At 49.6% G+C, this 20638-nt stretch overlaps 1 protein-coding gene across 3 annotated transcripts in view; it reads left to right on the top strand.

Annotated features, from left to right (window-relative positions):
* The window catches only part of LOC106572666 (extended synaptotagmin-1), a 47449-nt gene that overhangs the window by 14523 nt on the left and 12288 nt on the right, over positions 1-20638 (top strand). For all 3 annotated transcript variants that reach the window (XM_045696304.2, XM_014147039.3, XM_045696305.2), the window contains 23 exons: positions 665-799; positions 1421-1494; positions 1637-1709; positions 3508-3597; positions 3791-3846; positions 4305-4425; positions 4635-4811; positions 5651-5733; positions 7055-7103; positions 11951-12040; positions 12203-12298; positions 12687-12758; positions 13017-13103; positions 14736-14876; positions 17421-17579; positions 17754-17930; positions 18124-18206; positions 18290-18338; positions 18680-18769; positions 19345-19440; positions 19628-19699; positions 19983-20069; positions 20296-20442. In XM_045696304.2, the coding sequence (XP_045552260.2) occupies positions 665-799; positions 1421-1494; positions 1637-1709; positions 3508-3597; positions 3791-3846; positions 4305-4425; positions 4635-4811; positions 5651-5733; positions 7055-7103; positions 11951-12040; positions 12203-12298; positions 12687-12758; positions 13017-13103; positions 14736-14876; positions 17421-17579; positions 17754-17930; positions 18124-18206; positions 18290-18338; positions 18680-18769; positions 19345-19440; positions 19628-19699; positions 19983-20069; positions 20296-20442 (2304 nt within the window). The remainder of the gene's footprint in view (positions 1-664; positions 800-1420; positions 1495-1636; positions 1710-3507; positions 3598-3790; positions 3847-4304; positions 4426-4634; positions 4812-5650; positions 5734-7054; positions 7104-11950; positions 12041-12202; positions 12299-12686; positions 12759-13016; positions 13104-14735; positions 14877-17420; positions 17580-17753; positions 17931-18123; positions 18207-18289; positions 18339-18679; positions 18770-19344; positions 19441-19627; positions 19700-19982; positions 20070-20295; positions 20443-20638) is intronic.

Genomic DNA, 20638 nt, shown 5'->3' with positions numbered 1-20638 from the left:
TCCTTTGTTTCTCTCTTGTCAGAGCTGGCCTTTCAGGCTTGTGTTTCTGTCATGAGAAGAGTATCTCGACCAGATATGTGTTTGTGGTTTCCTGTTGTGTAGGTGGCTATGTGATCAGGGGAGGACAGATCCTGCTCTAAGGTTGTCACATGTTTCACTGTCAGGTCCTCTTGCTGCGTTAGCAGATGTAGTCAGTTATACGTGTTTGAGAGTTTTGGTTGTGCAATACAGTAGCCAGTTATTACACAGGCATGTGCAGTTTTATAGAATCTACTACATGTCTTGAGTAGCCCAATTCTTTCAATAGGACCACATCTTCAAATGTGATTATACAACATAAATATGAAAGAATTTTGCCTCAGCATATGACCTAATTACATTTGCCAAGCAGCCTAATTCAGATCACTTATGTTAGATACATTTTACATTGAATATTCAAGGAAATCGCCCAGCACAGTGTTTTGTCTGCAAGCGCTGCAGTCCTTGAAAAATGTCCTTGAATCATGACCAGATGATGATAGGATCTCATGTATATTTAGTAGGTTGTAAATACACAGTGAAAATCATAACTACTTCTCTCTATCTCTCTGTGGCTCTCTCTCTCTCTTTCTGTCTCTCTCTCCCCCTCTCTCTGTCTCCCTCTCCCCCTCTGTGTGTCCTGCAGATCCTGCAGCAGGCGTGGCCATTCGTGGGTCAGTATCTGGAGAAGTTGCTGGTCGAGACCATTGCTCCAGCCATATGTGCATCCAACACCCACCTGCAGACCCTCAGCTTCACCAAAGTCAACCTAGGGGAGAAGGTACTAACTAGAGCCCTGGCCTGTATAACACCATGTCATTACTGTATAGTAGGACCCAGGGTACTAACTAGAGCCCTGGCCTGTATAACACCATGTCATTACTGTATAGTAGGACCCAGGGTACTAACTAGAGCCCTAGCCTGTATAACACCATGTCATTACTGTATAGTAGGACACAGGGTACTAACTAGAGCCCTAGCCTGTATAACACCATGTCATTACTGTATAGTAGGACCCGGGGTACTAACTAGAGCCCTGGCCTCTATAACACCATGTCATTACTGTGTAGTAGGACCCGGGGTACTAACTAGAGCCCTGGCCTCTATAACACCATGTCATTACTGTGTAGTAGAGCCAAGCCATTTATAGAAATGTAAATAAATATGTGGCTCTGGTATGCCTTGTCATTATACTCATGAAGATGGACAGGTTCATTCTAACACTAATAATCATGCAGAACAATTCCATGCAAAACATGACTTGTTGTTAGCAGCAGACCCCTCCCTAATAGCCTGCAGGCGAGGTGACCTTATGCAGAACAGTTTGCCGTGAACATTATCTGTGTTATTCTATATGCTTTCTATACACATAATAATACCATAATATGTGTTTTTGTCTTAGGCCATGAAGGTGGTGGGAGTGAAGGCTCACACGGAGCACGACAAGCGGCAGGTCTTACTGGATCTATACATTAGGTACGCAGCCGCCGCAGCACTCCATACTGCACGCCTATCTTCAATACCTCTGTGATGCAGAGCACATCCATCATCTATAGCAGCAACCTGACAGTTAAATCATCTTCCTGTTTCCTCTTCCTCCCCTCTCTCTTCTCTGCAGCTATGCAGGTGATGTGGAGATCAATGTGGAAATCAAAAAGTACTTTTGCAAAGCAGGAGTGAAGGGAATACAGGTAAAGATATAAATAACAGTGTGGCTGGGGAGTGGGAGTGTATGAGAAAAATGTCACCAAATTCTTCGCCAAAGCTAACCTTCTATGCTTGTTTTTATTTCTCCTTCTCCCCCTCTCTCTTATTATTTTTCTCTCTCTCTTCCTCCCTCCTTCTCCTCCCTCTCTTTTATTCTCTCTTCCCCCCTCCTTCTCCCCCTCTCTCTTATCTCTCTCTCTCCCCCCTCCTTCTCCCCCCTCTCTTATTATCACTCTCTCTCCCCCCTCCTTATCCCCCTCTCTCTTATTATCTCTTTCTCTCCCGCTCCCTCTCCCCCCTCTCTTATTATCGCTCTCTCTCCTCCTCCTTCTCCCCCTCTCTCTTATTATCTCTCTCGCTCTCCCCCTCCTTCTCCCACTCTCTCTTATCTCTCGCTCTCCCCCTCCTTCTCCCACTCTCTCTTATCTCTCGCTCTCGCTCTCCCCCTCCTTCTCCCCCTCTCTCTTATCTCTCGCTCTCCCCCTCCTTCTCCCCCTCTCTCTTATCTCTCGCTCTCCCCCTCCTCCCCCTCTCTATTTCTCGCTCTCCCCCTCCTTCTCCCACTCTCTATCTCTCGCTCTCCCCCTCCTTTTCCCCCTCTCTCTTATTATCTCTCTCTCTCTCCCCCCTCCTTCTCCCCCTCTCTTATTATCTCTCTCTCCCCCTCTCTCTTATTATCTCTCTCTCTCTCCCCCCTCCTTCTCCCCCTCTCTCTTATTATCTCTCTCTCTCTCCCCCCTCCTTCTCCCCCTCTCTCTTATTATCTCTCTCTCTCCCCCCTCCTTCTCCCCCTCTCTCTTATTATCTCTCTCTCTCCCCCCTCCTTATCCCCCTCTCTCTTATTATCTCTTTCTCTCCCGCTCCCTCTCCCCCCTCTCTTATTATCGCTCTCTCTCCTCCTCCTTCTCCCCCTCTCTCTTATTATCTCTCTCTCTCCCCCCTCCTTCTCCCCCTCTCTCTCTCGCTCTCCCCCTCCTTCTCCCCCTCTCTCTTATCTCTCGCTCTCCCCCTCCTTCTCCCCCTCTCTCTTATCTCTCGCTCTCCCCCTCCTCCCCCTCTCTCTCCCCCCTCCTTCTCCCCTCTCTCTTATTATCTCTCTCTCTCCCCCCTCCTTATCCCCCTCTCTCTTATTATCTCTTTCTCTCCCGCTCCCTCTCCCCCCTCTCTTATTATCGCTCTCTCTCCTCCTCCTTCTCCCCCTCTCTCTTATTATCTCTCTCTCTCCCCCCTCCTTCTCCCCCTCTCTCTCTCGCTCTCCCCCTCCTTCTCCCACTCTCTCTTATCTCTCGCTCTCGCTCTCCCCCTCCTTCTCCCCCTCTCTCTTCTCTCGCTCTCCCCCTCCTTCTCCCCCTCTCTCTTATCTCTCGCTCTCCCCCTCCTTCTCCCCCTCTCTCTTATCTCTCGCTCTCCCCCTCCTCCCCCTCTCTTATCTCTCGCTCTCCCCCTCCTCCCCCTCTCTATCTCTCGCTCTCCCCCTCCTTCTCTCACTCTCTCTCTCGCTCTCCCCCTCCTTTTCCCCCTCTCTTATCTCTCTCTCTCTCCCCCCTCCTTCTCCCCCTCTCTTATTATCTCTCTCTCCCCCTCTCTCTTATTATCTCTCTCTCTCTCCCCCCTCCTTCTCCCCCTCTCTCTTATTATCTCTCTCTCTCTCCCCCCTCCTTCTCCCCCTCTCTCTTATTATCTCTCTCTCTCCCCCCCTCCTTCTCCCCCCTCTCTTATTATCTCTCTCATTAACTCTATCTCCTCCCCTCTTTCTCCCTCCCTTCTGCTCTCTCTCTGTAGCTACATGGGAAGTTAAGGGTGATCCTGGAGCCCCTGATTGGGGATGTGCCTCTGGTGGGAGCCATCACCATGTTCTTCATCCGCAGACCTGTGAGTCTCTGTTACCAGTCACTTCATTCCTTTGTTTGTTAGTCGTCCGTCCGTCCGTCCATCCATCCATCCATCCATCCATCCATCCATCCATCCATCCATCCATCCATCCATCTATTCCATTAATTCATTAATTAAATAAATAATTTGATGCTGCCTTTTCATTGTCGTTGTCATTTCTCCGCTTTCACAGAAGCTGGACATCAACTGGACTGGGCTGACCAACATGCTGGATATCCCTGGACTCAAGTGAGTGAGAGGGCTCCTATTGCCTTTCTCAAAGGAGTACTCATATAGTACTGTGGGACCACCTGTTATGCTGTTAGTACTGTATATGTTAGTATTACTTCAGGGTGATCACCTAACTTAGCAAGGCGTTGTCCTTGCTCACGTGTGTAGATAAGACATGCATCTAGTTGTCTGATAATACAATTAAATCATTGTCAGTGCAGTGTTTAGTTGCTAACATCATAAATCAAATATTCCTGTCAATATGTTCCTATTTAATTGTATTAATCTTAGAAATCACATTTTGCTTAAAATGATTTCCAGGAAAATGTCCTCTGCCACATCCTAACTCAATGGGGTTGCCTCATTGTTTATGAGTTTAATGCATGTTTCTGTCAGCAGTAGAATGTAGTCTTTGTCTATGTGTTTGTTTCCCTACTCTTTGTCCCATCCCAACGACACCCTGCATTCATTTACAGTGCCATGTCGGACACTATGATAATGGATGCTATAGCCTCATACCTGGTCCTCCCCAACCGCCTCACTATCCCCCTGGTGGCCGACCTGCACGTTGCGCAGCTCCGCTCCCCTCTCCCACGGGTAACCTGACTGATATTCTAAATCACCTGTCCTGGAGAGTCACTGACTCACTGACTGACTGAAGCATTTACCAAACATAACAAATTGACTGACCCTACTTGTATGATTGACAGAGATAAACGCTTAGCTACAAATTGTTCAGAAGCAGTGGACAGCAAAGTGTTCCTACTGTAGACTTTATTAATCATGCCTCTCTGTATGTCTGTCAGGGAGTGGTGCGTATCCACCTGCTGGAGGCTGAGGAGCTGACAGCCAAGGATACGGTCATTAAGGGGATAGTAGACGGGAAGTCTGATCCGTACGCCGTGCTGCGTGTGGGCACACAGACCTTCACATCACACACCGTGGACAGCAACCTCAACCCACAGTGGAGAGAGATGTTTGAGGTGAGAGACAGAGAGAGAGACAGAGAGAGACAGAGAGAGAGACAGAGAGAGAGACAGAGAGAGAGACAGAGAGAGAGACAGAGAGAGAGACAGAGAGAGAGACAGAGAGAGAGACGGAGTGTGCGAGGTGAGCGAGAGACAGAGATGGAGAGCGACAGAGAAAGAGGGAGAGATGTGTTTGACAGAGATCTTTGAGGTGAGAGAGTGAGAGAAAGGCATGTCTCAGTGTCCTTAGTCTTGGAGTTAAACAGCTTGGTTTGTTTTACCTGCTTCTCTCAGCAGATTCCCACAAAAAGAGGGCCTGCATATTGCAGACATACCACTTTAGTGAACTATATATAAATATTTACAGAGATGGGAGCAGATCAGCATATTCTGGCTGTGTCCCAAATGGCACCCTATCTCATATATAGTGCACTACGGGCCATGGCAAAAAGAAATGGGTTATTTAGGGAGTAGGATTTCATTTGGGGTGCAGCATATTGTTACGGCAGGACGCATACTGCAACACATTATGACCGACCAGCTGTTCCTCAGACAGCGGGTTCTGCTTCTGCAGACAAAAGGGAAGCTGTGGGTTTGTAGAGAGATGTGCTGAATTGACCAAGCATCAGTGTTGGCTACTTATCTCTGCTGTGTCATGGGGACATGAACAGTCTTGCACAAGGCTTAGAGTATGACTTATAGTATGGGCTTTAGGGCTGTTGAGAGAAACACTGATGCTATGGGCTTTGACCATTGTGACTCTATTTGGATGTCTGTGTTACTGCTAATGTTACTATTGTGTCATCTGTGACTGTGATTACATGTGTTTGTCTGTGTTTCTATATGTGTGTCAGGTGATTGTCCATGAAGTGCCTGGTCAGGAGTTGGAGGTGGAGGTGTTTGATAAAGACCAGAACCAGGATGACTTCCTGGGCAGGTAGCGCCCAACTCCCTCCCTGGCTGTGTCTGTAATGCCCAACTCCCTCCCTGGCTGTGTCTGTAGCGCCCAACTCCCTCCCTGGCTGTGTCTGTAGCGCCCAACTCCCTCCCTGGCTGTGTCTGTAGCGCCCAACTCCCTCCCTGGCTGTGTCTGTAGCGCCCAACTCCCTCCCTGGCTGTGTCTGTAGCGCCCAACTCCCTCCCTGGCTGTGTCTGTAGCGGCCAACTCCCTCCCTGGCTGTGTCTGTAGCGCCCAACTCCCTCCCTGGCTGTGTCTGTAGCGCCCAACTCCCTCCCTGGCTGTGTCTGTAATGCGCCCAACTCCCTCCCTGGCTGCGTCTGTAGCGGCCAACTCCCTCCCTGGCTGTGTCTGTAATGCCCAACTCCCTCCCTGGCTGTGTCTGTAATGGCCAACTCCCTCCCTGGCTGTGTCTGTAGTGGCCAACTCCCTCCCTGGCTGTGTCTGTAATGGCCAACTCCCTCCCTGGCTGTGTCTGTAATGGCCAACTCCCTCCCTGGCTGTGTCTGTAATGGCCAACTCCCTCCCTGGCTGTGTCTGTAGCGGCCAACTCCCTCCCTGGCTGTGTCTGTAATGCGGCCAACTCCCTCCCTGGCTGTGTCTGTAATGCGGCCAACTCCCTCCCTGGCTGTGTCTGTAGCGCCCAACTCCCTCCCTGGCTGTGTCTGTAGCGGCCAACTCCCTCCCTGGCTGTGTCTGTAGCGGCCAACTCCCTCCCTGGCTGTGTCTGTAGCGGCCAACTCCCTCCCTGGCTGTGTCTGTAGCGGCCAACTCCCTCCCTGGCTGTGTCTGTAGCGGCCAACTCCCTCCCTGGCTGTGTCTGTAGCGGCCAACTCCCTCCCTGGCTGTGTCTGTAGCGGCCAACTCCCTCCCTGGCTGTGTCTGTAGCGGCCAACTCCCTCCCTGGCTGTGTCTGTAGCGGCCAACCCCCTCCCTGGCTGTGTCTGTAGCGCCCAACTCCCTCCCTGGCTGTGTCTGTAGCGGCCAACTCCCTCCCTGGCTGTGTTTGTAGCGCCCAACTCCCTCCCTGGCTGTGGAGGGAGGGAGTAGTGCACTATATAGGGAATAGGGTGCCATTTGGGATGCACTCTCTGTGTTGGTCATGTCATTTCATTCGCTGTTACAAATTTACTGTGTTCCACTGTATGTTGTAATGTACAGTATACATGTTCCTTCTTCCTCTTTCTCTCTCTGTCTCTCTCTGTGTCTCTCTCTCTCTCTCTCTCTCTCTCTCTCTCTCTCTCTCTCTCTCTCTCTCTCTCTCTCTCTCTCTCTCTCTGTCTCTCTCTCTCTCTCTCAGGGTCAAAATGGATCTAGATGTCGTACACAAGGCCAGAGTTCTAGATGAGGTGAGTTACAAGCGCTCCTTCACCATATATAGTGCATTGGTCAAGTATTCAGAACCCTTCCCTTTTTCCATATTTTGTTACATTACAGCCATATTCTGAAATGGATTAAATCATAAATGTATTACATTTTATAATTGAATAAAAATTCAAACAGAAATACCTTATTTACATAACTATTCAGACCTTTGCTATGAGACTTGAAATTGAGCTCAGGTGCATCCTGTTTCCATTGGGAAAGGGGGATACCTTGTCAGTTGTACAACTGAATGCATTCAACTGAAATGTGTCTTCCGCATTTAACCCAACCCCTCTGAATCAGAGAGGTGCGAGGGGGCTGCCATAATCGACATCCACATCTTCGACACCCAGAGAACAGTGAGTTAACTGCCTTGCTCAGGGGCAGAACAACAGATTTTTACCTTGTCAGCTCGGGAATTCGATCCAGCAACCTTTCGGTTACTGTCCCCACTAGGCTACCGGCCGTCCCTTGAGATTAATCTACAACTTGATTTGAGTCCACCTGTGGTAAATTTAATTGATTGGACATTATTTGGAAAGGCACACACCTGTCTATATAAGGTCCCACAGTTGACAGTGCATGTCAGAGCAAAAACCCAGTCATGAGGACGAAAGAATTGTCCGTAGAGCTCCGAGACAGGATTGTGTCGAGGCACAGATCTGGGGAAGGGTACCAAAACATTTCTGCAGCATTGAAGGTCCATAAGAACATGGTTTCCTCCATCATTCTTAAATGGAAGAAGTTTGGAACCACCAAGACTCTTCCTAGATCCGGCCAAACTGAGCAATCGGGGGAGAAGGGCCTTGGTCAGCGAGGTGACCTAGAACCCGATGGTCACTCTGACAGAGCTCCAGAGTTCCTCTGTGGAGATGGGAGAACCTTCTAGAAGCACAACCATCTCTGCAGCACTCCACCAATCAGGCCTTTATGGTAGAGTGGCCAGACAGAAGCCACTCTTCATTAAAAGGCACCCGACAGCCCGCTTGAAGTTTGCTAAAAGGCACCTAAAGGACTCTCAGACCATGAGAAACAAGATTCTCTGGTCTGATGAAAGCAAGATTGAACTCTTTGGCCCTCAGGACCTCAGACTGGGGTGAAGGTTCACCTTCCAACAGGACAACGATCTTAAGCAGGCGTGGCTTCGGGACAAGTCTCTGAATGTCATTGAGAGGCCCAGCCAGAGCCCGGACTTGAACCCGATCGAACATCTCTGGAGAGTCCTGAAAATAGCTGTGCAGCGACGCTCCCCATCCAACCTGACAGAGCTTGAGAGGATCTGCAGAGAAGAATGGGAGAAACTCCCCAAATACAGGTGTGCCAAACTTAGCGTCCTACCCAAGATGACGCAAAGCTGTAATCGCTGGTGTTTCAACAAAGTACTGAGTAAAGAGTCTGAATCCATATGTAAATGTGATATTTACATTTTTTATTTTTCCATTTGCAAAAATTTCTACCAACCTGTTTTTTGTCATTATGGGGTGTTGATGGTAGATTTATGAGGGGAATTTTTTAAAATACATTTTTGATTAAAGCTGTAACGTAACAAAGTGGAAGAATTCAAGGGTTCTGAATACTTTCCAAATGCTCTGTACATTTGTTCTTCATCTTATGCACCTAAAGTGAGTCTGACATCCCAATAGATTCAATAAATGGTGATCTACTTTCAATATTTAGAAGCAGCTTCTGGTCAATGAGCATTTTAACATATACCAGCTGTTTTCTGTATCTCGTGTGGAGAGTAAAAGCTCCATGCTGTGTAAATGGCACTGAGCTGGAATGAAGGCTACCCTGAGACAAGGCTTTAGACTGGGTCTGAAGGAAGGCTACCCTGAGACATGGCTGTAGACTGGGTCAGAAGGAAGGCTACCCCGAGACATGGCTGTAGACTGGGTCAGAATGAAGGCTACCCTGAGACATGGCTGTAGACTGGGTCAGAATGAAGGCTACCCTGAGACATGGCTGTAGACTGGGTCAGAAGGAAGGCTACCCCGAGACATGGCTGTAGACTGGGTCAGAATGAAGGCTACCCTGAGACATGGCTGTAGACTGGGTCTGAATGAAGGCTACCCTGAGACATGGCTGTAGACTGGGTCAGAATGAAGGCTACCCTGAGACATGGCTGTAGACTGGGTCAGAATGAAGGCTACCCTGAGACATGGCTGTAGACTGGGTCAGAAGGAAGGCTACCCTGAGTCATGGCTGTAGACTGGGTCAGAATGAAGGCTACCCTGAGACATGGCTGTAGACTGGGTCAGAATGAAGGCTACCCTGAGACATGGCTGTAGACTGGGTCAGAAGGAAGGCTACCCTGAGACATGGCTGTAGACTGGGTCAGAAGGAAGGCTACCCCGAGACATGGCTGTAGACTGGGTCAGAATGAAGGCTACCCCGAGACATGGCTGTAGACTGGGTCAGAATGAAGGCTACCCCGAGACATGGCTGTAGACTGGGTCAGAAGGAAGGCTACCCTGAGTCATGGCTGTAGACTGGGTCTGAATGAAGGCTACCCTGAGGCATGGCTGTAGACTGGGTCAGAATGAAGGCTACCCTGAGACATGGCTGTAGACTGGGTCAGAAGGAAGGCTACCCCGAGACATGGCTGTAGACTGGGTCAGAATGAAGGCTACCCCGAGACATGGCTGTAGACTGGGTCAGAATGAAGGCTACCCTGAGCATGGCTGTAGACTGGGTCAGAATGAAGGCTACCCTGAGACATGGCTGTAGACTGGGTCAGAATGAAGGCTACCCTGAGTCATGGCTGTAGACTGGGTCAGAATGAAGGCTACCCTGAGACATGGCTGTAGACTGGGTCAGAATGAAGGCTACCCTGAGTCATGGCTGTAGACTGGGTCAGAATGAAGGCTACCCTGAGACATGGCTGTAGACTGGGTCAGAATGAAGGCTACCCTGAGTCATGGCTGTAGACTGGGTCAGAATGAAGGCTACCCTGAGACATGGCTGTAGACTGGGTCAGAATGAAGGCTACCCTGAGACATGGCTGTAGACTGGGTCAGAATGAAGGCTACCCTGAGTCATGGCTGTAGACTGGGTCAGAATGAAGGCTACCCTGAGACATGGCTGTAGACTGGGTCTGAATGAAGGCTACCCCGAGACATGGCTGTAGACTGGGTCTGAATGAAGGCTACCCTGAGACATGGCTGTAGACTGGGTCAGAATGAAGGCTACCCTGAGTCATGGCTGTAGACTGGGTCAGAATGAAGGCTACCCTGAGACATGGCTGTAGACTGGGTCAGAATGAAGGCTACCCTGAGACATGGCTGTAGACTGGGTCAGAATGAAGGCTACCCTGAGACATGGCTGTAGACTGGGTCAGAATGAAGGCTACCCTGAGTCATGGCTGTAGACTGGGTCAGAATGAAGGCTACCCTGAGACATGGCTGTAGACTGGGTCAGAATGAAGGCTACCCTGAGACATGGCTGTAGACTGGGTCAGAATGAAGGCTACCCTGAGTCATGGCTGTAGACTGGGTCAGAATGAAGGCTACCCTGAGGCATGGCTGTAGACTGGGTCTGAATGAAGGCTACCCTGAGACATGGCTGTAGACTGGGTCAGAATGAAGGCTACCCTGAGTCATGGCTGTAGACTGGGTCAGAATGAAGGCTACCCTGAGACATGGCTGTAGACTGGGTCTGAATGAAGGCTACCCTGAGACATGGCTGTAGACTGGGTCAGAATGAAGGCTACCCTGAGACATGGCTGTAGACTGGGTCAGAATGAAGGCTACCCTGAGACATGGCTGTAGACTGGGTCAGAATGAAGGCTACCCTGAGACATGGCTGTAGACTGGGTCTGAATGAAGGCTACCCTGAGACATGGCTGTAGACTGGGTCAGAATGAAGGCTACCCTGAGACATGGCTGTAGACTGGGTCTGAATGAAGGCTACCCTGAGGCATGGCTGTAGACTGGGTCAGAATGAAGGCTACCCTGAGACATGGCTGTAGACTGGGTCAGAATGAAGGCTACCCTGAGTCATGGCTGTAGACTGGGTCAGAATGAAGGCTACCCTGAGACATGGCTGTAGACTGGGTCAGAATGAAGGCTAACCTGAGACATGGCTCTAGACTGGGTCAGAATGAAGGCTACCCTGAGACATGGCTGTAGACTGGGTCAGAATGAAGGCTACCCTGAGTCATGGCTGTAGACTGGGTCAGAATGAAGGCTACCCTGAGACATGGCTGTAGACTGGGTCTGAATGAAGGCTGAATCTGGTAATTCCTTCAAACAGGAAGTGTCATGCAGACCCCATGTACCTCCCTCCTCCATGTACCTCCTGCTGGCTCAGTCTGTACTCACCGTTTCACCACAATAACTTTACACCCCTCTATGACTCTCAGTGGCTTAGTGCATTTCACCACAATAACATTACCCTCCTCGCTGACTCAATGGTTTAGTCCATTTCAAGACAATAACGTTACACCCCTCTATGACTCTCAATGGTTTAGTCAGAGGTTAGTCAATGTGCATGTTTAAGATCGACTACATGTCAGTTGGGCTACATCCAGTGGAGGCTGCTGAGGGGAGGACAGCTCATAACAATGGCTGGAATGGAGTGAATGGAATGGTACCAACCACATGGAAACCGTGTGTTGGATGTGTTTGATAACATTTCATTGACTCCATTCCAGCCATTGTTATGAGCCGTCCTCCCCTCAGCAGCCTCCACTGGCTGTATCATATTTATGTGGTTTCTGAAATGTTAAAACATCCTTTCAGTCGTGAGGGTCTGGTGCACTGCTCAGCCTCACTGCAATTCTCAAACACGCACCGTCTCTCTTTAACCCCCCTCCCCCCTTTTTCTCTCCTAGTGGTTGAAGCTGAAGGATGTTACATCAGGCAGTGTTCACCTCCGTCTGGAGTGGCTGTCTCTGCTGTCCTCTGCTGACCGACTCAGTGAGGTGTGTCCACAGCGCAGTAGTTTGTAAACAAAGATGCTGTGGAAATATTGAGCTGTATCATTCTGCCTTTAAGCACTCATCAGTATTTAACTTTTTTGCTTTGACCAGGTAAATCATATTCATATACCTCAAACACTTTTCTCTGTTTCCCCCTGTGATCAGGTTATCCAGAGGAACCGGAATATGACCTGTAAGACTGGAGAACCTCCCTCTGCAGCCATCCTGTCTGTTTACCTGGACCGCGCTCAGGACCTGCCTGTGAGTACTGACTGACTGTGGCCATGTTCCAGGATGTCTTTATTGCAGTCTTACTGCACAGATGATCAGATCTCACCATGCCTAGGGACGTGTTTAACTTCTCAGGAACTGCAGTAAAGACGACCTGGAACACAACCTGATTGGTTCTGGTCTACAGTCTGTCCTCAGGTAGCCTAGCGGTTAGAGGGTTCAAATAAAAATCTGTCAATGTGCCCTTGAGCAAGGCACTTAACCCTAATTTGCTCCAGGGATGCCGTACTACTAGGGCTGACCCTGTAAAACAACATGTCACTGCACCTATCTGGTGTATGTGGCAATACAAATGTAATTTCCCCCCCTTTTTTTAATGTTGGTGTGTGTTATATCAGTGTTATGTGTTGTCTTTCAGAGGAAGAAGGGTAATAAGGACCCCAGTCCCATGGTGCAGCTGTCTGTACAGGACACAACCAAGGAGAGTAGGGTAGGAATTCACCATCACACACGCTCAGAAAGCCTGGCTGTAACCATTCTACCTAACCTAACTGTAGTATCTCATATGTTCCATCACATATAGTGGATAACGTCTTCCCTCTTGTCCCTAGACTTGTTATGGGATCAGAGGGCCTTACTGTTAACATTCTACCTAACCTATAATATAATCATAATATAATGATCATTATATTTTAACCTAGCTCTGTATATTTTATCATAAATATATCCTCGTCTCTGCCATCTCTAGATCTGTTATCTGACCTCTGACCCTGTGTGGGAAGATGCCTTCACCTTCTATATCCAGGACCCTCGCAAACAGGAACTCGATATTCATGTAAAAAATCTTATTACAAGCATACTTTCTCTTGTCTGTTAAAGTGTTACAGAAATCCTGTTGTTGCTGTGGTTACTGACACATGCTCCCTACTGTTATTTATTCCCTTTTCCTTATCCACCTGTCAATCATACCAACACTGCTCGTTAGCTTTCCCTCCTCCTCTTCGTCTCCCTCCTCTTCCCCTTCACCTCCCCTCTTCCCCTTTACCTCTACCTCTTCCCCCTCCCCCTCACCTTCCCCTTCACCTCCCCTCTTCCCCTTCACCTCTACCTCTTCCCCCTCCCCCTCACCTTCCCCTTCACCTCCCCTCTTCCCCTTCACCTCCCCTCTTCCCCTTTACCTCTACCTCTTCCCCCTCCCCCTCACCTTCCCCTTCACCTCCCCTCTTCCCCTTCACCTCCACCTCTTCCCCCTTCCCCTTCACCTCTACCTCTTCCCCCTCCCCCTCATCTTCCCCTTCACCTCCCCCTTCACCTCCACCTCTACCTCTTCCCCCTCCCCCTCATCTTCCCCTTCACCTCCCCCTTCACCTCCACCTCTTCCCCCTTCCCCTTCCCCTTCACCTCCCCCTCTTCCCCTTCACCTCCACCTCTTCCCCCTCCCCCTCATCTTCCCCTTCACCCTCCTCCTCCTCCACCTCTTCCTCCTCCTCCACCTCTTCCTCCTCCTCCACCTCTTCCCCTTCATCCTCCACCTCTTCACCCTCCTCCACCTCTTCCTCCTCCTCCACCTCTTCCTCCTCCTCCACCTCTTCCTCCTCCTCCACCTCTTCCCCTTCATCCTCCACCTCTTCACCCTCCTCCACCTCTTCCTCCTCCTCCACCTCTTCCTCCTCCCCCACCTCTTCCTCCCCCTTCACCTCTTCCTCCTCCTCCACCTCTTCCCCTTCATCCTCCACCTCTTCACCCTCCTCCACCTCTTCCTCCTCCTCCACCTCTTCCTCCTCCCCCACCTCTTCCTCCCCCTTCACCTCTTCCTCCTCCCCCACCTCTTCCTCCCCCTTCACCTCTTCCTCCTCCTCCACCTCTTCCCCTTCATCCTCCACCCCTTCACCCTCCTCCACCTCTTCCTCCTCCTCCACCTCTTCCTCCTCCCCCACCTCTTCCTCCCCCTTCACTTCTTCACCCTCCTCCACCTCTTCCACTTCACCCTTCACCCTCCACCTCTTCCTCTTCGCCTTCAGCCTCTTCCTCCTCCCCCTCCTGTCCTCGCTCCTCCTCCACCTCCTCCCCCCCTCCTCTCCTCCTCCTTCCCCTCCTGTCCTCCCTCCTCCTGCTCCTCCTCCTCCCCCTCCTCTCCTCCTCCTCCCCCTCCTGTCCTCCCTACTCCTCCTTCTCCCCCTCCTCTCCTCCTCCTCCCCCTCCTGTCCTCCCTCCCCCTGCTCCTCCTCCTCCCCCTCCTCTCCTCCTCCTCCACCTCCTCCCCCTCCTCTCCTCCTCCTCCCCCTCCTGTCCTCCCTCCGCCTCCTCCACCTCCTCCCCCTCCTCTCCTCCTCCTCCCCCTCCTGTCCTCCCTCCGCCTGCTCCTCCTCCTCCCCCTCCTCTCCTCCGCCTCCCCCTCCTGTCCTCCCTCCCCCTGCTCCTCCTCCTCCCCCTCCTGTCCTCCCTCCTCCTCCTCCCTCTCTCCCAGGTGAAGGATGATGACCGGGCCCTGTCTCTTGGCAGTCTGTCCATCCCACTGACCCGTCTGCTGGCTAGTCCTGACCTCAGCATGGATCAGTGGTTCCAGCTGGACAACTCTGGCCGCATCTATATCAATGCTGTTCTGAGGGTGGGACCCCCCCCCCCCCCACACACACACACACACACACACATACACACACACACATGCAGGCATGCACGGAAGCACTGATGCGCGCACAAAAAACACCCACAGTTGCATATAGAATGCAAACACACACCTGCATGCATGGAGACACACAGAAACACAGAGATACAGAACACACAGACACACACAGAGATACAGAACACACAGACACACACAGAACACAGAGATACAGAACACACAGACACACACAGAACACAGAGATACAGAACACACAGACACACACAGAGATACAGAACACACAGACACACACAGACACACACAGAGATACAGAACACACAGACACACACAGAACACAGAGATACAGAACACACAGACACACACAGAGATACAGAACACACAGACACACACAGAGATACAGAACACACAGACACACACAGAACACAGAGATACAGAACACACAGACACACACAGAACACAGAGATACAGAACACACAGACACACACAGAACACAGAGATACAGAACACACAGACACACACAGAAACACAGAGATACAGAACACACAGACACACACGAGAACACAGAGATACAGAACACACAGACACACACAGAGATACAGAACACACAGACACACACAGACACACACAGAGATACAGAACACACAGACACACACAGAACACAGAGATACAGAACACACAGACACACACAGAGATACAGAACACACAGACACACACAGAGATACAGAACACACAGACACACACAGAACACAGAGATACAGAACACACAGACACACACAGAAACACAGAGATACAGAGATACAGAACACACAGACACACACAGAGATACAGAACACACAGACACACACAGAGATACAGAACACACAGACACACACAGAGATACAGAACACACAGACACACACAGAAACACAGAGATACAGAACACACAGACACACACAGAACACAGAGATACAGAACACACAGACACACACAGAGATACAGAACACACAGACACACACAGACCCCGAGTACAGAACACACAGACACACACAGACCGAGTACAGAACACACAGACACACACAGAGATACAGAACACACAGACACACACAGAACACAGCACGAGATACAGAACACACAGACACACACAGAGACAGCACCGACCCCGAGTACAGAACACACAGACACACACAGAGATACAGAACACACAGACACACACAGAGATACAGAACACACAGACACACACAGAGCAGCACACAGACCCCGAGTACAGAACACACAGACACACACAGAGACAGCACCGACCCCGAGTACAGAACACACAGACACACCAGGCAGACCCGACCCCGCCGGTACAGAACACACAGACACACACAGAACACAGAGATACAGAACACACAGACACACACAGAGATACAGAACACACAGACACACACAGAGATACAGAACACACAGACACACACAGACCCCGAGTACAGAACACACAGACACACACAGCGGTCAGACCCGCCCCGGTACAGAACACACAGACACACACAGACCGAGTACAGAACACACAGACACACACAGAGACAGCACCGACACACACAGAGATACAGAACACACAGACACACACAGAGATACAGAACACACAGACACACACAGAGACAGCACCGACACACACAGAGATACAGAACACACAGACCACACACAGAGACCGCCCCGGTACAGAACACACAGACACACACAGAGATACAGAACACACAGACACACACAGAGACCGCCCCGGTACAGAACACACAGACACACACAGAGATACAGAACACACAGACACACACAGAGATACAGACACACAGACACACACAGAGATACAGAACACACAGACACACACAGAGATACAGAACACACAGACACACACAGAGATACAGAACACACAGACACACACAGAAACACAGAGATACAGAACACACAGACACACACAGAACACAGAGATACAGAACACACAGACACACACAGAGATACAGAACACACAGACACACAGACACACACAGAGATACAGAACACACAGACACACACAGAACACAGAGATACAGAACACACAGACACACACAGAAACACAGAGATACAGAACACACAGACACACACAGAACACAGAGATACAGAACACACAGACACACACAGAGATACAGAACACACAGACACACACAGAGATACAGAACACACAGACACACACAGAGATACAGAACACACAGACACACACAGAGATACAGAACACACAGACACACACAGAGATACAGAACACACAGACACACACAGAAACACAGAGATACAGAACACACAGACACACACAGAGATACAGAACACACAGACACAAACAGAGATACAGACACATACAGAACACACAGACACACACAGAGATACAGAACACACAGACACACACAGAGATACAGAACACACAGACACACACAGAGATACAGAACACACAGACATGCACAGGCACACGGTTATGGCATAACCTGTCCTAATGTTTTTGGTTCTGACTAAGCATCTCCCTCTCTTCTCTCTCCTGTGTTATAGGTTCTGTATTTAAATGAGGATGCCTCTCTTACCAGTCCTGTATCTCCTCACCCCCCAAGCCCAGGGGCAGGCCTAGCCCCCGGGGAAGTGGGTGGAGCCCCCATACCCGAACCCACACGACCCCAACAGACCACCCCTGACTCGGACTTTGCTAGTGAGGTGAGTCCGCTAACAGACACACACGCACACACACTCTCTCGCGCCCCTCTCTCTCTCTGCTCCTCTCACTGTATGGTGTGCTGCATATCCACCTGGCGGAGGCCAGTAACCTGATAGCCAAGGATAAGTTATTGTATAGTGTACTCTCTCTCTACCCATCCCTCCCCTCTCTAGGGTGTGCTGCGTATCCACCTGGTGGAGGCCAGTAACCTGATAGCCATGGATAACTTCATAGGGGGCATGGTGAAGGGGAAGAGTGACCCCTACGTCAAGATTAGGGTGGCAGGAGTCACCTTCCGCAGCCACACCATCAAAGAGAACCTGAACCCCTACTGGAACGAACTCTACGAGGTAGAATAAACAGCAGGAATATATGAAGTAGCTGTGCTGGATATCCACAGTATGTTCAGTACATGGTGTCTCCGGACACTGCAGATCCATGCTCTCATACTGGAAACAATGAGGGGATTATTCATTCATTAATGCAGAATTTAGACCTATTAAAGATCGTTGTGGAAAACGTCAAGCACCTCTGTGTCCTCAGATCATCTTAACCCAGCTGCCTGGTCAGGAGATCCAGTTTGAGCTGTTTGATAAAGATCTGGACCAGGATGACTTCTTGGGGAGGTGAGGTTCTGACCAGATAACATGGTGTCTCAAAACAAGTCAGAATCATTCAGCTGAATACATTTATGTTTTGTTTTTTACAGGTTCAAGTTAAACCTGCAAGACATCATCAGCCCACAGTTCACTGATGAGGTAACATCTAACTATTCACTATAAGTGATTGTTTTTCTGACAGATTTAGCTGTGTTTTCTGTATGGCCAGTGGTAGAGCTATGCCTCCAAAATGTCTCTCTCGCATTATTGTAATGGTACTCTGATAATCTGATGGTACTCTGATAATCTGATGGTACTCTGGTAATCTGATGGTACTCTGATAATCTGATGGTACTCTGATAATCTGATGGTACTCTGGTAATCTGGTGGTACTCTGGTAATCTGGTGGTACTCTGGTAATCTGGTGGTACTCTGATAATCTGATGGTACTCTGGTAATCTGATGGTACTCTGGTAATAATGTGTCTGTTTCTATCACAGTGGTACACTCTGAATGATGCGAAGTCAGGTCGGGTTCACCTGGTCATGGAGTGGCTCCCCATGGTCTCAGAGTCCGCCAGACTAAATCAGGTTAGCTTCCCCTGTTCTCTTCCTCGCTTTCTCCCTCTCTCTCTCTCCCCCTCTCTCTCTCTTTCTCTCTCCCCCTCTATCTCCCTTTCTCTCTCTCTCCCTCCCCCTCTCTCTCTCCCCCCTCCCCCTCTCTCTCTTTCTCTCTCCCTCCCTCCCCCTCTCTCTTATTTTCTCCCTTTCCCTCCCTCTTTTCCCCATACTCTTTCCCTCTGTCTGTCTTTCTTCCTCCCCCTCTTTCTCTCTCTCTCCCCCTCTCCCTCCCCCTCTCCCTCCCCCCTTTCTCTCTCCCTCCCTCCCCCTCTCTCTTTCTATCTCCCTCCCCCTCTCTCTCATGTTCTCCCTTTCCCTCCCTCTTTTCCCCATACTCTTTCTCTCCCCCTCTCCCTCTCTCTCTCTCTTTCTCCATATCTCTCTCATTTTCTCCCTTTCCCTCCATACTCTTTCTTTCCCTCCCCTTCTTGTTTCCCTCCATCTCCCTCTCTCTCACACTCTCCCTCTCTGTAATCTCTCTACATTCCTTTCTCTGCTGTACCAGAATCTGGTTCTAACAGTGTATTATAATTCTGAACCTCCAGATCCTGCAGTACCAGGCCCAGCAGCAGTACCAGAACAAGGCAGTGCCGTCGGCTGCTGTGTTGTTTGTGTACCTGGAGAGAGCCCACGGCCTGCCGGTGAGACCTGGCGCCTGCTGCCCTGCTGTGTTGACATACAGTTGTTGTTGATGTTGTTGTTGATGTTGTCAGTGGTCATATACATCATGGGTTTTGGTCCAATAACTATAAATAGACATTTCAGGATTGGTTTGTATATTTACTGATGTTGATTCTATTGCAGCCCTCTAATTTATTTGATCCACAGTTGAAGAAGAATGGAAAGGAGCCAAAAGTTGGGGTAGAGATTTCGCTGAGGGCCATGTCATACAAGACCAAGGTAAGCGTATCTTATAGACGGCTTGGTTGTTTAGCAACAAAAGTGAAACAAGCCAACTAGGATTCCCACATGGCAGCTTCTTGTCATTGTTGCTAGTAATCTGGCCATCCAGAATCACAACAACTCATGGACTTCTGCCACATTGAAGCGTGCACATCATTTTGGTGACGTTGTCAGCTAAGCCATCTATATTTCTCTTGACTCCATGTCTATTTACAGATATGCTTACTAGAGAATACAAAAGGAAGTATGGACAATTATTCCATCCATCTCTTTTTCAAAGGTGTGTGAGCGCTCTACGTCTCCTCGGTGGGATGAAGCTTTCCACTTCCTGGTTCGTGACCCTAAAGAGGAACTCCTTATAGTGAAGGTGAGTGAAGGGTCCACCAGGATTGAAAAGTATACATTTGTTTTACTGTATGAATGTCTTGGCTTAAGAATGATTTACTCTTGCTGCTGATAATAGTGTTAACACATTTTCATAGATTGCTTACACATATTGATATGCCATTCAAACCTGGGAGACAATGTGTTAGCAGTGGAATAACAACATTACGGTGCCCTATGTTGTCTCTGATCACTGTGTGTGTGTGTAGCTGTCCCACAGCTGGGGCCAGGCCATGGGCACTGTGGTGTTGCCCCTGAGAGAGGTGCTCTCAGAGCAGGGCCTGGTGCTGGACCGATGGCTGAGTCTGGACGGGGCCCTCCCAGAGAGCCAGATTCTACTGAGGGCCACACTCAAGGTTAACTCATAATACAGACACACACACTCTGTACCAAACCACTGTCCAGACCTGGGTTCAAATAGTTTTTTTATTCTTCCAAATACTGTATCTGTGCTAGATTGAGCTTGTCTGACACAGTGGAACAGTGAAGTGTAAACTCTGCCCATCTGGCTCAATCAAATGCTAAAAGTATTTGAAAGAAAACAAGTACTGC

The sequence above is a fragment of the Salmo salar genome, chromosome 15, assembly GCF_965601325.2.
Source record: "Salmo salar chromosome 15, fSalSal1, whole genome shotgun sequence".
NCBI lineage: Eukaryota > Metazoa > Chordata > Actinopteri > Salmoniformes > Salmonidae > Salmo > Salmo salar.
This window is presented reverse-complemented; position numbering and strand designations above follow the sequence as displayed.